The sequence below is a fragment of the Falco punctatus genome (assembly GCF_963210335.1).
Source record: "Falco punctatus genome assembly, chromosome: 1".
In the NCBI taxonomy this organism is placed as follows: Eukaryota; Metazoa; Chordata; class Aves; order Falconiformes; family Falconidae; genus Falco; species Falco punctatus.
The window spans coordinates 106,134,829-106,154,516 of NC_137580.1; the positions used below are offsets into that span (position 1 = coordinate 106,134,829).

At 44.6% G+C, this 19,688-nt stretch overlaps 1 protein-coding gene across 5 annotated transcripts in view; it reads left to right on the forward strand.

Annotated features, from left to right (window-relative positions):
• LOC308054870 (uncharacterized protein) overlaps window positions 1-19,688 on the forward strand; it is a 294,524-nt gene that overhangs the window by 65,560 nt on the left and 209,276 nt on the right. For 2 of the 5 annotated variants that reach the window (XR_013924269.1, XM_080368269.1), the window contains exon 1: window positions 15,635-18,749. The exons of the other annotated variants lie outside the window; for them this stretch is intronic. Coding sequence is in view for 1 of the 2 variants with exons in the window: in XM_080368269.1 (XP_080224395.1) it covers window positions 18,693-18,749 (57 nt within the window). In the remaining variant the exon portion in view is untranslated. Of the gene's footprint in view, window positions 1-15,634; window positions 18,750-19,688 lie in introns of those variants that run through there. 5 annotated transcript variants of the gene reach the window in all.

The window sequence follows — 19,688 nt, forward strand, 5'->3', positions numbered from 1 at the left end:
TGGGTAAGTATAGACTTAGAGAGAAGTCCATGTCCTGCTATTTGATCCTGTCTACCCCCAGACTGATATTACTCCCTTCATGGAGAACATCTTCTGACTCTTGAACATCCCAAACTGGCCTTGGGTTGAGGCTGCCCAGAAGGTTTGTTTGGGCTTTGCATTTCTTTGTGCTGGCTGCAGTCACTGGGAAAAGGACAAAGCATCCTTTTCCAGTAAAGTTTTTTTACATTCCTCTCTGCAATACTGAGACTGCAGCAAGAAGGAAAACAGAAGACCGAGGAAAAGAACTGGTAATAAATGTATTTCCTAGAAGCTCATACTAAGCTCTGATTTTCTGTTTTCCAAAGAGATGTCTAGGTTGAGGACCCAGTTCAGAGGGTGATCCCCTGACAGCACTGTACCGTTGGAGGTCTCATTACTGGGTGTCTGTCCCTTGCTTGAGCTTGGTGATTTGTTGGTTGTTAGTGAACACAAACAGCTATTCCTGAGTGCCCCTACGTTCTTCTGCTGGCTTTAGGAGCTCTATTGTGGTATCACCTTATGGTAGCTGCAAGGATCATCAGGGAGAGAATTATCTTAAACAATTTCACCTCTTTTCTCTGGCAGGGTGAGTGGATTGTAGCTATAATTATGGGATTATTAGAATGCATTGCAAGTCACGTACCAGCAAATGTCTGTTTCTTGCTGTACAGCAGTTTCAGATGTGCTTTACTACTTAGTAGCCTTTTACAAAGGCATGCGGGATGTGTTAATATGCACATTAAGGCTAAGGGTCACAGTATCACATGCAGTGCTGGTCTTGGGGTGAAACTTCTTGTAGCTCATGTCACAAGATGGAGTTTTATGATGAATTCCCCCATGACCAAGATTGATGCAAACTTCTCCACCTTCTGGGCTGAGTGGTAGGAGTGTCTCTTGGATCTCATCTGATATACCTACCTACCAAAAAAAAAATGTTTTAAAATAAATGCACAGTTAGGTATTTTTCCCACTAGGAAGAGACACAGAGGCTTAACAACCTTTGTCATGGTGGATGAGATCAGTTTATGGTTTGGAGCATCCTTGTGGGTAGCATGTAGGTGCTGGGACTGTGCTTTGACAAAATAGGGGAAACAAAGGGAAAATATATGTGGGTAGACCTCCCTGATGGCTAGAGCTAAACACAAGCAAGCTGATTTCAGATCCTCCACGTGTCTGTATTTTACCTTTCTGAAGTAGGTGATGGAGACAGGGATTTTGCCAACTGCTTACAGAGCCCACTTGCTTGACAGGATAAAGGAAACTTAAATGAACCCCAAAGTGACTCCCTTGTGCTGGAGTGGCCTGGAAGTGGCTCTGGGTTCCTGCCATACTACAGGACTGGTGGGAGCTAGAGCAGCCACAATGCCTTCACTAACATCGATGCTTGATGAGGTCCCTGGATGAACTGTAAAAAGAAACTAGTGCCCTTCCAGACTTTCCCCTCCCGCTCCCGCTCACCCCCCCACCCCCCCCACTATAAATCATCTATTTATTCTTTAAATGGAAAAAATGCCCCAGAGTATTATATTTTAGCTACTTTCCTTTTGGGAGACAAATCTGAGTGGAAAACAATCCATTGAGTTGTGATATATTGCAGAAGGAGTCTATCTGGGACTGTTTGTTATCCCAGGGTGTCCTGTTCGTGTCCAAGTACCATGAGTTAGTGGTATAGCACTGGGATATGAGGAGGGTGAATCCATTGTTGAAGACACAAAAAGTGTAATTTTCCTCCTTCTCTGTCTGTGCAGTGAAGACAACTCACTTTAATCTTTTCTTTCCAAGCACAAATTAATCTTCTAATGAAAACAATGAAAATATTTGGCCTGGCATGGTGGGTGGTTACTCATGCAAATGAGATGTGTCTCCCTTCTACCTTTCTTCCATCAACAGAGGATGGGACTGAGCACCTCAATCTCAGACTGCAGGCCAATGTCAAGACAATGACACAAAGGAACTGACTTTGCCTTGTCCAGAGGCACTGTTGTGCAGGTCTGAGACCGGAAGCTTAATTCCAGATGGCTGAGCAATTAGTAGACTGTTTTGTTGCAGCACTAACGTCAGCTGCAGACTATCTGCTTTGATAAAACCCTTAGCGTTAGAAAACCTTAAACCCAAAGAAGCAAAGACGGAAGCAATAAAGTGAGAGTTAGGTACCGCTCAGTTAATGAAGTGAGCTTCAATAAGAAGAAATGTGTGTCAGGTCAGAGGCCCTGAGGGAGGAGCAACAGGGTTCCCTCTGAAGAAGCAGGCAGCGGAGTCCAAGACCTAAGGATTCGGTAATGAGTGAATTTCAGACTGCTAGGGGAACTAGCTGCAAATATAGGTGTCTACCCTGTCAGCTGAGAAGGAGAAAAAATAGCTGAGCGAGATGTTGACTTATCCCTGAGGAACAGAATTAGTTGTCTTGGAAGACAGAGCATATTAGAAGAGGGTGAAAGGTGGGTGAACACTGCCCTTTCTCTTCAGTTAAATTCCTCCCCTATCACTGCAGCGTTTGGATGTAAAATTAGCCCCTTTCCAATTCAGCCCTTATCCACTCTAATACAAAGTTAAGTGCTGCCATATATCCTCTCCCAGGCCTATGCTCATGGCTATGATTAGAGAGCAGGATCCGGAGCTGGCCAGACCTGCTGGAGCCATTGCTGTGCTCCTTTGCTTGTGGCATTGTTGCAGATAAATTGAAGCTAATCAACTCCATCTGAGTAGGACCTCCAGCTTATAGGTCTGAGGGCAAAGGCAGCCACCCTGGTTATCTCAGGGCTGTAAGTGTGTGCTCAGAGATGTTTGACTGCTACTGTTTAATGTGGGCTTCCAGCTCTTCTAGTCAGGAGCTTGGTGGGCAGGGGGAGGCTGCCCTGGTGCTGTGCCCTGCTGGCAGTGCTCCAGCAGAAGGAAGGCTGGTGGGCCAGCTTGTCAAACCTCCTGTAACAGCATAGAATGTTACCCTGGTGGCTGCATCTCTTTCATGAGGGTGTCTAGCCTTGATTTAAAGGCTACAGGGAATAGCAAAACTAGCTTGTGCTGATGGTGACCTTGACTGGTTAACATTTTTCACTGTATTTCACAGTGAACGTGCCCAGCTTCCACCCACTAGTTCCTGCCCTACTCTGCCTTCTCAGCCTGAGCACCTTGAACCTGTCACCAGCAACCCATGAGACCTTGGCTCCCTTGGTTTTCTCTCAGAGACAGCCACTCTTCTTCCTCCAGGGAGTGCTTCCTTAATTGCTTCTTTCTGTTCTGCAGCAATTGTGGGGCTGGATGAAGCTGTTTCACTTCTGTACTCTGATATTAACCACATTTTTTACAATGACTCCTTGGTTTGCAGCCCCAGTTTCCGGTATATGTCAGTGGCCTTCTGCAAGATCGTTTAGTTGACACAGGATGGTCTAGCAGGATCAGGTGTGTTCAGTCTGTAAGCGTATCTCATTTTCACCGCCCGTAAACCTGTTGAACACTATCTCCATTGAGCCTTGGATTCAACATGGAAAAAGCTGTGATATAGTTCGAGTCTGTAACAAATGGCTAGTTCTAAACTGGGGTAATCGTTTAATTAATAAACACTCATTACAGGTTAGATTAAACTATGATTTCTTCCCTTGCTGATCTGTTGTCGTTTCTTATTTAGTAGCTGCATTCAGGAATATTCACACATGATTGCTTATGGTGTTTTAATTGTATTTGAAATGTTTCGCAGCTTAGGTTGAAACCTGGATAAAGTGGTGCACATGCTGATCCTGAAAAGCAATATATCTAATTGGTATCTGGCTGCTTGACAGTGATGCAGCGTTATCTTTTCTTCTTTTTGACCGTTTAATTGCTAGTAATAGTCAAACTTAGTTTTCTGCTTGCTGAGACTGGAGTCCTTCATCTTGTTAGGAGCAATGAGAAATCACCGGGAAAAAGCTCTGCTGTTAATATCCAAGGAATATGGCTAACCAACTGCTATTAATCTTAATGCAAACCAGACATTCAGACTTAAATCGTATTATCCTTAATGGAGTGATGCAGTTAAAGCAAGCATCAAGTGGCCCCAGGGCAAAGATGTTTCGGTTTCATTGAGCTTTTTTTGATCTGGCAAGGGACAAGTCTTTGGTTTGATAATTTTGAGTCCTACAAAAAGTGATGCTGCAGGCAAACCTTGAGGAGTGGATGGGGTTGCGCATGTGTGTGGGTTAGGAATGGCTTGTGTGACCTTGGGGAAGGGAGACAGCTGGATTTGTCGAAAAGTGCCCCAGAGCACGTGAGGAGTTCTCCCACTGCTGCATCAGGATTTCTGCTTTCTCAGGCTCTTTCCCTTGCTCTGCATGGAGGCTGTCTCAGTGGTGGCAGCAGAAGTGACAGTTTCATGTGGTTCCTCATTGTCACTGTCATGCAGGGGTGTTTCTAGCCTTGATACTTTGATGAAGGGACTCTGCATTCACCGTTTTGCTCAGAACAGCTTGTCTGGTGTTCCTAGTGCAAACAGGGCCCCTTCTCCCTGCAGGAGGGTAATAACTAACTAGAGAAACAAGGGATCCCTCTGAGCAGCCTTGACTGCCATGGAGAAAGAAAATCAATCTGTGAAAACCCCAGCTGAAGCATGGAACAGAGGATCTAAATTTAGCTGCAGCCTGCCTGAGCCTCCTGAGGTTTGTGACTGCTGGGGCAGTTGCTTGCAGTATTGTGTAGCTTAGAAGTTGACTCTGCATTGAAAGGCTGCAGGCAACACAGGAGAGCAACACACTTGCTCTGTTGTACTTCCAGGTGCCTCTCTTTAAGTCTTTGGGGCTTTTGGATTCTTGCAGTGCATTTGGTGGTTATTAAAAAAAACAAAGCTGTTCTACATACATGGGAAGAGCAAGAGTCCATGCCCCACAGGGTTTGCAGTCTGCACAGGAAAGTCAAACAAGGGCCTGGATGAACAAAGCTCTTCTTATCCTTGCTTCACAGCTGGGTAACTGGAGTTTGGTGAGATAAAGTGATTTGCCTGTGGTTGTATGGGAAGTGGAGAGCCCGGGTACAGAGCTGGGTTCTCAGGGGATCTAAGTTCAAAACCAGTTTCTTTCTGTAGCTCCAGACAAACCAGGTATTTTTTCAGTGACCTGTTGTTTTGCCCTTGGCATTCCCCAGCAAAAGAATTAGCGGGTTAGCATCTCCACTGAAAACAGATGCAGTACAGCTACTGCTTGTGACTGAGAAAGACTGGGTCTTTTTAAGAAAAAAAGTAAAATCCACACTTCATTTAAACACTGCTTGTCACCTTTTCTCAATAGACAATTTGTAGATGCCACATTTAGGCCTGGAAGCAAACTAGAAACTATCATATATCTCAAAAATGCACATTATAGGAGAATATGCTTACTGTGGCTGATAAAAGCTTACATGGACTCACATTTTTGAAAGCCAGCAGCATTGCAAAGTGAATTCCTGGAAAAGAGAAACCGGGTAGTTGTGACCAGAGGAAATTGCTACTGCTGGGTGAAGATGGAATAGCTGTTGCTGCAAAAGTGTAACCCTAGATTTGGTGGGATCCATGCCAAAACCAGCACATTGCTTCCAGCACTAGGACCAAACTCCTGTGTGTTTTGTTCAGTGAGTGCAGCAGTTGCATGATGCAAAGCAATCATACTCTGAATGCTCATAGAGTGGTAGAAAGGACTACTACATGAGTGAGAGGCAGAAATGAAAAGTACTTGCAGTGATCTACTTGCCTATTAAATGTTCTTTGGAAGGGGTCATTGTTAATGTTGCTGCTTCCCATCTAAACAGAAACACACAGCCTCCTTGACAGGGAATTTAGCTGAAGCTGAAGGGATTACCAAGTGTTACAATATCTCACTTCTAAAAAGTTAATGTATTAGTAACGTGTGAGTCTAGACATGTATTGCAAGACTGATTTAGGATCTTAAAGAGGATTCTGCCTTTCATTCTGGCTTTTATTAAAAGCTTTGTAGTACATCTTTAAAGAGCCACTAAAGCCACACTGAAAACATAAAAGAGAAAAGAATAGAAGCAGAAAGGTTTTTAAATGGATTTCTTCCCCCATTTTCTTTCTTGCCCCTACCCAAAGTTTAAAGCTATTTGCATAAAAACATGATGTTCATTTTTTCCGTTTAAAAATAGAACTACTCTTCCTCTTTACTTTCTTCCCCTGAAAGCTGGGGGCTGGTGTGTTAAGACTACTGTCATACCGTAGAGGAGCAGAATGCCTCAGATTTCAAAATTCATCCAAATTTCATCTAATTGCAGACTGATCCAAACTTCATCTAATTGAAGACTGGTTGAGATAGGAGCAAGCATTATTACACTGCTGGTAGCACTTGGGACAGGATAACTGGTACTCAGTGGGAGTTGGAGTAGCCTCAGAGAAACTGGGAAAGAGGTGGTGGACAAGGAAGTGATGTAGATTTATACATAAAAGTGGATTTTACTCTGTGTTGGTGTGTGTATGCATCTATAACATATTGGTTTCTGCGAAACCTTGGAGAATACAGTAATTTGTATGGGCTGAGTTCCTGCTGTATTTCACCTCTAATTTTGCAAAGAAAAATGGTGTGGCACACTGCTTTTGGGATGCTTGAGGTCTCCTTCTGTAGGGAACCATCCTGAGCTTGCTGAGTGATGGAAGAACACCTGCTGTTCACTTTGACTTTATTTTTTCTCTCAGCCTCTAACTTCTTAGGTCCTTTCAACTCACAGGCACCTAAAACATTGTAAGTAGGACTGCCTGACTTCAGGTGAGGAGAAAACGGCAGGAACAGATGGATTCCTCAGCACCAGAGGCTGGTTTCCATGCCAATACAGCCTGATGACAGAGAACAAGGAGGCAAACGCTGCTGACAAAGGGTGTGGGAGCTTGTGTCTGAAAGTTTCCGGAGGCTCTGGTGATTCTGTAACAGGTGGCAGCCAAATGGAGCTGCTTTCTAATCAGAAGGGAATTTTTTTTTTGTTGTTACATACAGTTTAAGTCACTGAACAAAGAAGTTCCTAACAGCATCTGGTGAAATGCAAATGCATTGCTGTTATCAGGCACATTATAGTCAGCTCACCTGCCGTCAAAGAGGAGGAAGAAGGCATCACAATTTGCATATAGATAAGGTCAGATTGTGTTCCTCTGTAGGCATTACGGTGGCTTTATTATCCTGTTTGTTCTTCGAAAAGCTGTTCACCCCACTCTGACCAGCTCCTGACAACCACCGGGTTGTCCTTGGCTGGAGAATAGATCTCATAGGACTCTAATGTGTCTGCCGGGCATCCTGCTGTGCCTCTCCACTTTGGCTCTCTGGAGAAATAGGTCAAGAGGCCCTGGAGCCTGCAGTTTGGCTCTGGTCCTCAGCCACACCAGGGAGCTGTAGCAATGCTTAACTGTTAGGGTTAGTGAGCTGATTTGCAGAGAGGGAAACTGAGGCATAGTGTGAAAGAAAAAGTGGCTGGGTTGGAAGAGTGGAAGCAGGACTGACACCCATCTTTTGATGCAGAGAAGCTGGTCCTCACTTTTACTGTGGAAAACTTGCTTTACTCAGCCCAGCTGGAGGCCATGCAACTGCAGAGTCTGAATCAAACATCTTTCTTCATTCATGCCTCAGTAGATCTGTACTAGCTCTGATGACTTTGAAATTACTTTGACTTCACATTAGCAGAATCAGGCTTAGTGCATGGCACAGGATAAAATGCTAGTGAGTGAAGGTTTTATGTTGTTTGACCCACTGAAGGGGGTCTAGGAGCCAGCTGGATCAGGTGGGAACAGGTTGGCTACAAGCTAGTTAAAAGACTTCTGCCACAGCATTTCAGAGCATTTAGTGTTCAGAACTCACAGGTGACTGTGCTTTGCTCTGACAAATGCAGTAGGAGTGTGGGTCCTCCCGCCTCCCCCTCTCCCCCGAGTTTTTTATAATAAAAGGTAGTTTGAAGCCAAACATCAAAGTTCCCAGATTTGTTTTGATTTTTACAAAATGCTTCCAATCAGCAGACTTCCCTTAAAACACAGAATTTTTATCAAAATCAACTTGGCTTGTTTTGGTGGAATAGCAAGTCCTGCTGGAAAAGGTGTTGTAGAGAAATTTAACTAACACAACAGAAGCACTCAGAGACGCAGCAGGATTAGAACAGAAGTGTATAGAATGAGAGGAAATGCATTCAGATCCACCTGCTGATGGCTACTAAACCTTTTGAATAGACTTCATGGCCCTCTAATTCACACCCTTCAAATGCTCTACCTGCAGCAAACTACATACCAGTACTGCATCTCTGTATCCTGCTAGCGTCAGAGAGTGCCTAGTGTTAGAGCGAAATAAAAGTGTGCTGCAAAGTGTCTGCTCTTTTTAATAAAATACAGGCTTTCATTTTAGCAAATGATCTCAGCACAAAGTGCTAAGTGTTGTAAACAGTTTTCAGCAAGACATTCAGGTGCTGAAAACTGACTGCTTAGGTAGCTGCAGTTGATAAAAAGCAAATGTAAAAGCAGAAGCCTTCTCACTGAGCTCAGTAAAGGCAATATTCTGCTTTCTGTGGAGTTTTCTGCTCAAATCCCTCTGTCTGAGCACAGTCAGCTGTGTGACTGACAACTTCAGCTCATAATCTGTCTGTGAGTTAGGTCTGTAAGTTAACAGCCGTCTTTTGAGCAATCAGTCCTAGGCAAGGGTTCTCTTTGCTTAGCCTGCTTTGTTGGCAGTCTGAGCTTTGATGAATTTCTTCTGTTCGTCGTGGAGTAATGTGTGTTTGTTCCGCGTTTGCCATGGACTAGGAGCGTTTCTGTAGATGATGAGTATGGTTTGGATAATGCAACTTAACCGATTGGTTAAGTTTCCACAGCTTGCAAGTCTAAATGCCACAGTGTAACACTTCAATGTATTTAATTTTCCGCACCTTTAAATGGAGGAAATTCATTTCTGTTCCTTCATGGACAGATGTAGTGCTGTACACTGGCTCCAGTTCTTTGTTTTCCCTTATTGAAACAGGGTGTAATGTAGAAGGGAAAAAGCAGGGACTGACCTAGGACTAGCTGTTCTGGCTGCAGCAGTTATTTGCTATATAGCTATAGTGATGTACAATTTGGCCTGTTGATAAGAAGCAATGACCACCGTTGTTTTTTATTGCATTGTATGTCTACTTTCCTAAAATGTTAATTCTTGAATGCTAAGGTCAAATGGGTGACTGATAGACAGCAGGGCACGTTCAGAGAAGAAGACAGATTTTCACAAGGTCTCAGCAGTAAATTTGTGGTTGTTCTTGCTGACGTCTGCTCTCATGGGACTGGCTGGGGCAAGGTAAGTGCTCGGGATCTTGCACCTTTCATTTACGTGCTGGAAGTAGGAAGCTCAGAAGAGCAACATAGGTTACGATTATGATCAGGTGAGCAGGTTAACTTGTAGCAAATCAAGACTACTATGAATTTTTAAAAAGAAATAGCTGAAACATGGAGTCCAGCTACTATAACCAAAGGAACCCCGCAACTGGATTGTGTTCACAGCTGGTTAAATTCAGAGCATGCTTTCAAACATGGGGACAAACTGCTGTAGAGCAATTTTATTCCAGGTTTATGCCTTAAATTTGCTTCCACCCCTGTTGTACTGCTCCTGGCCAAAGAGGTGAACGCAGCACAACTGCCAGGGCCTCTGCGGTGGTGACACTGATGTTCTGCTGGGAGTTCTGCGCAAACCACTTGAGGTTTCCTGTCCTCATGATCTCCTGGTTTGTGCTAGCCACAAATAGAGATGCCAGTTATGCATGAGATACTTGGCTTAGCATATTTTAGGGGCTCTTTTGCAATTAGGTGCAAGGTAGAGCAGAGCATGGGCTTGGAAACAATCATTCTGTGGGTGGCAGGAGCACTGAGGCTTACAGATGCTTTTCTTGGCTGCTCTTTGTTACCCTCCTCACCTAATTGCCATGCCATGACCTCCCATTCTCTCTGTTTGACATATGTACCAGCTTTTTTCTTGTAGGCTGGAAGTGCAAGAGACAGGGGTTGTTCTATTGGACTTGCAGTGCAGAGGAAGCTTCAGATACACAAGGAAGCATCAACTGAAGAGAGGTGATGGCAGGTTCAAATGAAGCAAAAGGAAATACTTGTTAGGCAATAAGTAATTTAAGCTGGGTCCTCTTGCCATCAGGATGTTGGGATGCAAATAAGCCTATGCAGATTTGAGGAGAGATTGGACACAGTCAAGCAATAAAGATCTCACCAGGAAAGTTCCTGTGTGGCAGGTCACTAGGAGCAGGAGAAATACTTTGGAGAAGGACTGGTATGTGTTTGTCCTGTTCTAATGCTATTTGTTGGGTATCTGTTATTAGGCATTGAATAGTGGACCAGCTTGAACTGTGGTCTGGCCAGTTTCTTCACTCCTATGCTGTGGGACCCCCAGAGTGCCATCTTTCCAGTGCTCAGAATTCAGTAATGTCTCAATTCCTTGCTGCTTTCTGCCCATTGCTTCTGGGTCCTTTCCACACATCACCTCCCATCTAACGAGAAGAAGATCTGATTGAGCTTACTTGTCAGTCCCTTGGAAATGACAAGGCTGAGAGGCTGCCCTAAAACACATCCCTGGGTGACATGCTGTAAGGCACAGCCAGAGAGTGGGAATGAAGTGGTTAAACAGCAGGAAGTTCTGCCAGGCATTGGGTGAAACGTGGCTGATTCTCACCCTAGAGTTGAAGTGCTAAAACTACCCGCAAATACTTCAATAAATAGCAAACTCATAAATAACTCGCAACATTGCACTTCATAATAAACCAGTGACAAATGTTACATCTTTCTACAACATGGATTAATGGTAATGGGGGTGGGAAGAAGGAGCAATGTCTGTGAGGTGGTATTAAAAATCACTTACATTTCACAGGTTCCCATAAAAGGGAGACTTGTGCAAAATAATTAATCATGCATTATAAATGCAGCTTTTATTAAAGACAAGCAAAAGCATAAATACAGCCAAGCCCTTAAGCACTTGTTCTTAGCAATGCTTAGAAAGTGTTTGGAAATACGAGCCAACACTTGGGATCCAGTTTAACTCTGTTGTTGGTGCTGGAAGGAAAGCTGGGATGCAGAGGTGTCTTTGCTGCCTTATTCTTGCCTTTCTTACAGTCTGTCATGAACCACAACGGTTATCCACAGATTTTCCTATGCCTTGCAATACCTGAGGTCTAGGAACTGTCCCAGCTAGATCTTTCCAAGGACTTGTCCTGGAGGTGACCTCTGCAGAGCAGTGTTATACAGCTCTTTATGCTGCCCTTGTGCTGGCTGGCAATTCCCCCAGTCATAGAAAACTGAAACCTTTGCCAAAGCCAATTCAAAATAACCCACAGAGTATCCCACCAAAGCAGCTGGCAGCATTAGGAGGAGAGGGAGCTGGTTTCCCTAAATGTTCCCTGTGGAGAGCTGTCATGGCAATTTCCCCTTTGCATTAGGAAAGATGACTTTGTTGATTAGGGTTGTAGTGCTGTTCTGCTCTCCCAAATCCTGGACCTGAGGAATGGAAAATTTGGGGGGTCATTTTATTCCCCTTGGGCTAGATCTGCTTTTCAGGTTAAGTCTAAGCTTTACAAGAGAGGAGGAGGCAGAACTAGAAGGTGATGCAGGAAGAATATTAAGGGGAAGGGGGATTTTATGACAGCACAGTAAGAGAGATGATTTATTTTGTCCTTCAAGCACTTTCTTTCAAAGGCTGCTAAAGCCCATTAAAACTTCTGTCTGAAGCTATGGTGAGATTCACTCCCTGGAAAGGACAGAGGTTTTGCCATGGGGAGCCAGAAGTAGTGATGGCTCTGATTTCATTAGCAGAGCAGTTATCTGAGCTAAAAGGGTTTCTGCTAAATTAGCAGGGGCCCTTGTTGCAATTAAAGTGCTACTATTTTGTAACCAAAGTCACTGTCGTTTGTTCAATTTTTGAGGGGGAGCCAGAAGACCATATTCAGAAGCACAGAGCTGTCGAACAGCAGGGTACCAAAGGGATTTCAGGAGATCATCATATTCACAAATCCTCCCCAGCTCCACCTGCGCTAGTCCTTTCCTTGGACTTCTCCAATGTTGAGCACCCCAAGGTTCAATGTCTAAGGTTCAACACGACATATCCAGCCTACAGAGTGCATATGTAGAGTTAGGATGCAGTGTATAAGCAAGACTATTACTTTCATGTACAAAGCAGAGTGTATTTTCTTGCTCATGCAATGCAACATTTCTTCATGTGAGTTCATGTGAATTAGCCACCATGCTAGCTCTTCTGTGTGACTTGCAGCCTCTGAATTTTTTCTCAGGGCCCTGAGCTCTCATGGTCCAGGACTGTATGTAGACATGTAGACATACATGATGGAATAAATCCTGGGTAAGTCTTGCAAGGACCTCCTCTGTCAGCATTGTGTCAGCACAGAAAAGATTGTACGTTCTGGAAAAGCATAAATCCTGGTGTTAAAATCCTCCCATTCTGCTCAGATCCATCCTTTTGACTCCCAGGTCATGGTTTGTCCAACCGCAGAGCCTGTGGTTCCAGTTCTTCTCTGGAGGCCAGCCAAGGATGCTGCTGACTCCCACCATTGCTGCATTCCTGTGTCTGTTGAATTGCTCTGAGGTACACAGGGGGCTTCCAGAACCATTTTGACACAGCAGCTGTCCTGAGCTGTCACACAGGCTATTAAATATTTAATTCATCCATGACTCGAGGACCAGCCATGATCAAAGGGACAAAGTAGCTGCTGTTCAGTAATGCTTGTTAATAAGAGCAGTTCTGATGAGCAGCTCTGACAAGATCTTGAGAGTATTTTTTTTAATTTCCATTGGGGTGGTTGGATCTGTCACCTTGGGAGGAGGATACCTGTCAGCTCATAGCTAGGCAGAGCATCCTCCCCTTTCTCTGAGTCCCTAAAGACCAGATCTCATCTGGACTAACAGTGGGGATGCCACATATATTGTGCTTTTTGTTTGGTCATCTCTGAGTGATTCTGGTGAAGAGGAATTGACAAGAAATTCCTGCATCACCCAAGCCTAAACTTCATGGTTCCCTCTTTCATTTGGAGGCAAGCCATGACCTGGAATACAACACAACTGATACTTTTTGCTATCACTTAATGTCCATGAAAAACGAATTTTCAGGAACTCATGAAACTGGATACTAGTTTTCCTGTTGTTCTCACTAAATACAGGGTACCACAGGACCACTCTCATCTCTGTATCTTACCTGTGCCCTTGGATCTGAAGTAAAATCTCAACTGTTCCATATCTGTCTTCCCCTTCAGTCTGAAAACTGGCTTCTCCATTCATTCTGGACAATTGCCAAACACTGCCACTGCCTAAAGGGTCCCCAGGCTCCAGCATCAAATCCAGCTCTAATTGCGTTTTCCTGGTCTTCATGGCCCTGGAATGACAGAGGTCCAAAATGCCCATCTGTTTTCTCCAGCCCCTGGATGAAGCTCTCTTCTTTGTCACTGCAGTGTTTGGCATGTGTAAGGCTATGAGCATCTGAATGGAATACAGGTCACTGAAGTTACAGCATCTGGGGCACACAGAGGAAGAGCAGGAATGATGCAGAAATCCCTCATTCTCAATCTCTCTAGGTGGTGAGAGATCTTACAGCTGTCACCTCTTTTATTTCTTGCCCTAAATGATGACTAGGCTTCTCTTGCCTGTCAAGTTGCTTTGCCAACATTGTAAATACTTTCCATTACCCATTCAAACACCATTCAGCCAGCTGTTTCTTGTATCTCTCTTGCTTATAAATCCTATCCATAGTTCATATATTTATTTAGGGCAATTATTTCTACAGCTGCAAACACTGCTTCCTTGGTCAGCCTGAGTTAGCAGTGCTTTTCATTCCCTTTCCCCCTTCTTTTCTTTTTGCATTCCCTCTCCATGCTTTCTTGCCCAGTTTTCTTTCTGCCCTATTTTACTGCTGCTAAATTCAGAATCCTCTTTTCCCCACACCCTCAGTTTCTCACTGAAAAGCTGCCTCTGCTCCACAGCACACCTTGAACCCTAGATGATAGCAAGCCTGTTTGCTCATGGGTGACCTGCCTGCTGAAAACAGAGCCTGACAAATCCAAACCATCCCCTTTTCCTTGCTGGACGTGCTGTGTGTCCCCAGAGCTCTGTACTGCCTCGTCTCCAGCTTCCTTTGTGAGTGCTTTCTGCATTTTAGTTCTAAAAAGCCTTATGCCCGTGACGAGTGGAGGGTCCCAGTTTGACTGTTCTCCTTTATACCTCTGGATCTTTTCCAGGTCCTGGAACACCGTTCCATAGGCTTCTAATTAAAATCTTCAAAGAAGCAGAGAGGATGTATGCGGAGCAGAGAACAGCCGAGTGAACTCTGGACACCTGTTCCCTGATGCCTTCTTTGTCCTTAGCTTCTGTGGGCTGTGGTGTTTGCTAGATAGTCAGTTCTGATCACAGAAAGAACATTTTATGCAACCACTGCTATTAGCGATAATGAGAATAAATGATACAATAATGAAATCTTATTATACACTTTTCGATGAGGGCCTTTCATCTGAAAGATTTCGAAGTGCTTTACAGGCTACTGACCATAGAAATCATTTTACTCACTAGGGAAATTCAGGCAGTGCAGCAACAGTATGTGGGGAACTGTTGGAAAACATACATTAAGCATGTGGGACAGTTCAGTAGGGGGAGCAAACTTACTGGATTCAAACAAAATTGCTGCCTAAATTTAGGGGAAGAAGCAGGCTAGAACATCTTTTACGTGGAGCATTAAACAGCTACCACTTGGTTAATACCTGTGGTTGGAGTGAGACACGTAGGAGATTTTATGATCAAGGATGGTATTTTCTTAAAGGAGCTGAAATGCTGGACTGTCATTTAATTCTCGTTCCTAACTCCCTTTGGTTCCTTTGAAGATGCCAGCCCACCCTGCTTCACATTCCATGGGGAGCAGGAACCTTCTACACCTGTGATTGCCCTTTTAACCCTGCCTGCAATGGGGATTGAGGACTGGCTCAGAAAGAAAACATTAGTTCTTAAAAAGCCAAGTCACAAGTATTTCTCTTCCTCCTCTACTGTGGATTTTGTTTTCCCTTGAGACCTCCCATCCAAGTACTGACCAATGCTTGACTCTGCTTAGTTTATGAGAGGTAGACAAGATGGAAATCCATAGCAGAAAATTTCCCGAGCGTATTTATTTTTTGTAAAGGGGAAAAAAATTCAACACAAAACCCTAACCTATACAGACACCAGCTGCCTCCTGCTTATTAAATGGTCCTTGTTTCTGTTTATAGAAGTAGATTGAATAGGGCTGGCCCTGGTGCTCCCTGTGAACGGGAGCTGTGTGCATTCCCCAGTGATATATGACGTTAATAATATTTGCAGTACAAGCATTATGCAAAGCAGGACATCCGTTCTGCTGGTTGGCAACTAAGGAGCGGTAGGCAAAGGCGACAACACAATCAATCTCCAAGCTCTCCACACTCTGTAACTGCCTGGGCTGACACTGGGTCTGCTGAACACTGGAGTGTGGCTGAGCAGACTAGCTGTCTCCTCAGGCTCTGTGCTTGTGTTGAAAGCTGGGTCTGTCACTGGGAACCCCGGCTCTTAACCTTTTTGGCTTGCAGACAGTTGGTGTTGGTGAAAAGATGGGTCTGCTAATAATGCATGAACCTCTTGGAAAACCTGTTGCATTGAGGGGCTGGGTGCAAAACCTGTTGCATTGAGGGGCTGGGTGCAGTGCCTTTGGAAGGCGGAGGGAAGGGAATTCCCTACCTCTGCTGCTTTAATGGTCTAAACCGGAACATAATGGTCTCTCCTGGCCTCTCTATAAAAGCCTTGAAAATCTGGAGAGAAACAAAAGTGAGTATTTGGGGCCCAGTCTGTGATGTCTTATGGTGGACACGGTTGGACTGTGAGAGCTCATAGCCTGGGGGAGATCACGGTGCAGGATTTGCAGATAAATTGAGTGTGACCTTTCCTGACACACCAGAGGACTGAATACCTCATCATGGATCGACTCATTCCCCAGGAAAAACACCGTTAGTCTTACAGGACTCTAGAGCGGGTGACAATATGAACGACAGGAAGAGGGCATGTAAGGGCAATGTGGCAGCTCCGTCAACAGAAGTATTTAAGAACAGATTAGACAGCTCTGACAAATGTGTGAGGTGTTAGACTCCTGCCTTGGAGCAAGTGGAATGGACAAGATGTCTCTCAAGCCCGTCCCAGTCCTGCCTGCTGCTGCCTGTGATCGACGCTGCAGGAGTGGGCACTTACACACTGAGGCCCTTACTCATCCTGCCGGAGAGCAAGATTCATCCAGGGCAATAAATTATTCAGGGTAATTTGTCTGCCCAGAGAGAGTGGAGCCCAGTGTGCTGATGGCTGTCTGAGGGTGATCCCACATCCACTGAGGGGATGTGAGCTGCTCTGCAGGCTATTTTGGAGGCAGAGGTGGGTGAGGAGCTGCTGAAGTTGTTACATGAGCTGTCTGAAACTCCTGTCAGCTTTCAGAGAGCCAAGTTTGAACCCGTGATTCAGAGCAGGGAGCGGTTACATGCAGAGCTCCCTCCCTTTTCCCACAAATGTGATGGGGAGAGCTGGCAGTACAGGTAATTAACAGCAATGGTTGTTGGGAGGAAGTATTTGAGTCAGGGATCACTCTGAGTTCCTACCTTTAAATAGCTAGGGGAATAAGAGGGAAAAGGAGTCATGAGAAACTATCATGAAAATGATGTCTTGACCAGAATTCATCTAGGATCTGTACTGGAATATCTGAGGGAGCAGTTATTTGGGTTAGGAGTCAGGAGAGTTGTAAACAAGCAAAGATGAGTTTGAGAAACCTGAAAGCATCTGATTGGGGTCTTCTGGCAGCTGTTTCAGGACTGGGGATCATCAGCAACCCATTTCCACCACACCTGGAGAACTGTAGCATTTCCAAGCCCTTTATTCCAGTGGTGAATCTCAGAGAAATCGACCAGGAGCTTCAAGAGTTATTAGGAGAAGCTGGCTAATGCAGAGCAGTAATAGGCCTTTTTTTTTTCTTAGGAAATCCAGCCTAAAAAGAAGCTTCAGTAAATACACATAGTAGATTATTTAATGTAAGCTCTTCACCTACCTCAACTTTAAACTAACTAGTTGAATGACTTGTTTGTGCTTAAAATAAATGCTTATTTTAACTTAAGCACATTGTGGAAAGCCTCAACCCCCCAGTGCTGCTATTGGCTAAATATATTTTCTTAGAGTATATACAAGGCTCTAACTAAGGTTTTGTCAGCCATTCCATTATATGTCTCTCATCTCTGTCTCTTAATATTTATCACCCATTTACACATCATTCCAGCCTTAATCTGGGCAATCACTCAGACCTGGCATGATATTTCTCCCCAAAATGGTTTTAATCCACCAACGGTGGTTTCAAACTTTCAGAGCATCAGTAAAGATTGTTTCCAGTTGGCTTTAAAACAGCTCTTCAGCTCTCGGATGCCCACTGCCTTCCCCTGCAACATGCAGTTTGCTGTGGGCTGGGCTCATTTCCCAGCATGGGCTCTCTCATTTGGCTCCAGCCATGCAGGGACTGGAGGGAATGCTTCCCATCACATCCTCACCCACAGTGCCTGTGTAAGGGTGGTCTTGGAATGTCATGTTTTGGCCTCAGTGTTGGCCACAAGTATCTGTCCTGTTGCCACAGTTGGGTCCATGTTGGCTGGAGTACTCTGTCACAGAAAAGCAGTGTTTCTATGATAACATTTGTGGCAGGTGCTGGCTTGGGTTTGCTAGCATAAACCTGACTTCCCATAACTCTCGTGTGATGGCCCAAGGTCTTGAATGTCCTTCTAGGCTGGCATCAGGACTGCAGTTTGTCTGTGGTCAGCGTGAAGGACTCCCTATGAGTTGTGTGAGGGTGACTGTGCATTCGCTCTCTGGTCTCCCTTGGACCTGTGTATTGTGGTACCAAGCGGGTGTCTCCTCCTTGTATCTTGGATCTTGCAAAGTAGGATGCCAGTGAGGCATCACTGTCTGGGCTCTGAAACAGTGTAGTGGGACTCAGAAATGCCATTTCCAATTCTGCTGCTCACTTGCCAGCTCCCTTCCTCAGGAAGGAAATGGTGGTTAGCGTCTCTCATGGCCTATATTTTCATACCAGGCTTTATAATTCATACTCACTGTGGCTTATAGGTGCCCCAGATGATGGCAGAGAGACCCTGGTGTCCTGGGGATTGGTGGCAACAAGGACCTCTCAGCCTAGCTGGGGCTGTTTTGGTTTCCCTGGAAGCAGGGGGCACAGGGCGGGAGATGGCAGGAAAGGAGGCTTCGGAGAGCAAAGGATGGGTAATCTGTGGGCATCAGTATGTAAGCATGCTGTGTTGACTATGCTAATTCATTTTGGCTGAATGAGAAGCATTTATTATGTGTCAGGGGAAGTGTGATGAATGGGAAGTCAGGTTTTCCCCTGTATTATTTCAGCTCTGTGGTCTGTTTGTGATTTATTCAGTAGCATTTATGGCGCTACTAGTCTAAAACCAAAGGGGAAATTTATTCAACCCTTTCCTGTCTTTCTTTTTTTCCCCTTTCGGTTTTGCTATATTTCTGCTTTCTTTTATTTTTTTTCCTCTGGTTTGAAGTCTTCCTTGCTTTTTTGGGTAGATGGATTTCAGTTCTGCACCAGGCAGCTTGGTTTTCTGCTGTTCAGCTCTTCCAAACAAGGGCAGCTTTTCCAGGGACTTCAAATGCCCAGCTTGGGTGATGAGCTCTTTCAAAAAGTCCCATGTGTCACTGGAGGAACTGCTGTGTATCAAGCTTTTCTGGAAGGCTGGCCTTGGTGGTGAGTGGCTGAGCTTATAAAAATCAAACCATATGCTCTTTGAAAATAAAACAAATACTCTAGACTTTGTCACATAAAATATGATCATGAAGCAGATGGGACAGTTTGGGGCAATTGACTTGCCCCTGTGTTCTGTGTTTTAATCTTGTTTGACAGGAAAAAAACACTTCTCCATATCTTAAAACAAGAATTACTGTGTTTAACCACAGACCTATGTATGGGGAGCTGGAAGGGCTTGGAAGATTTTATGTACCTTTTCCCCTTACTGTTCAGAGATCACTGCACATTGCAGGGCCTGCTTGTGTTTGCAAGCTAGCATAAAGCAACATGCAAATTAGTGCAGCTCCTCCATTTTAATCCCAAATGAAGGTCTAAACCTTTATCTATAGGGCTGCCAACCGCACTGGCATTCTTCGTGTCCCTCAGGCACAGCAGCCTCTCAGCATGCCCCCTGAATCAGATTGTGGAGTGATGCAACACCCATTTACTGCATTGATATCAATGTCTCTTTCTGTCTACAGAAAACCTGCTTTCCTTCATGCATAGCCTATAGGGAAGCATTATTCATGTCTTGCAGTTTATAAATTGTGCATGCTGGGTTCGATCTTCTTCTGGTGTAATTGTACTTGGTTCAGTGTGGCTGTCCAAGAGACAGCAGTGGAGGATTAGACCCTATTCTGGGACCAGTAATCCCCCTGTCTGTGGGACTACTGGCAGGGTGTGTGGATAGTTCTAGCTAGTCACACTAGGACACAATTCTTTTGCTTTTGAGTCAGAGCACACAGAAACTTGTTGAAGGAAGTTTGCTGCTAGTAATAGGTTGGTTTTAAGTGGCACATAAACCTGCCGGCTCTTTATGGAGGCTGTCGGGCAATAAGGACATGGGGAATTATGACAGTGGAGGCATGGTACGATAGTGCTTTGCAGATGATGTCTCAC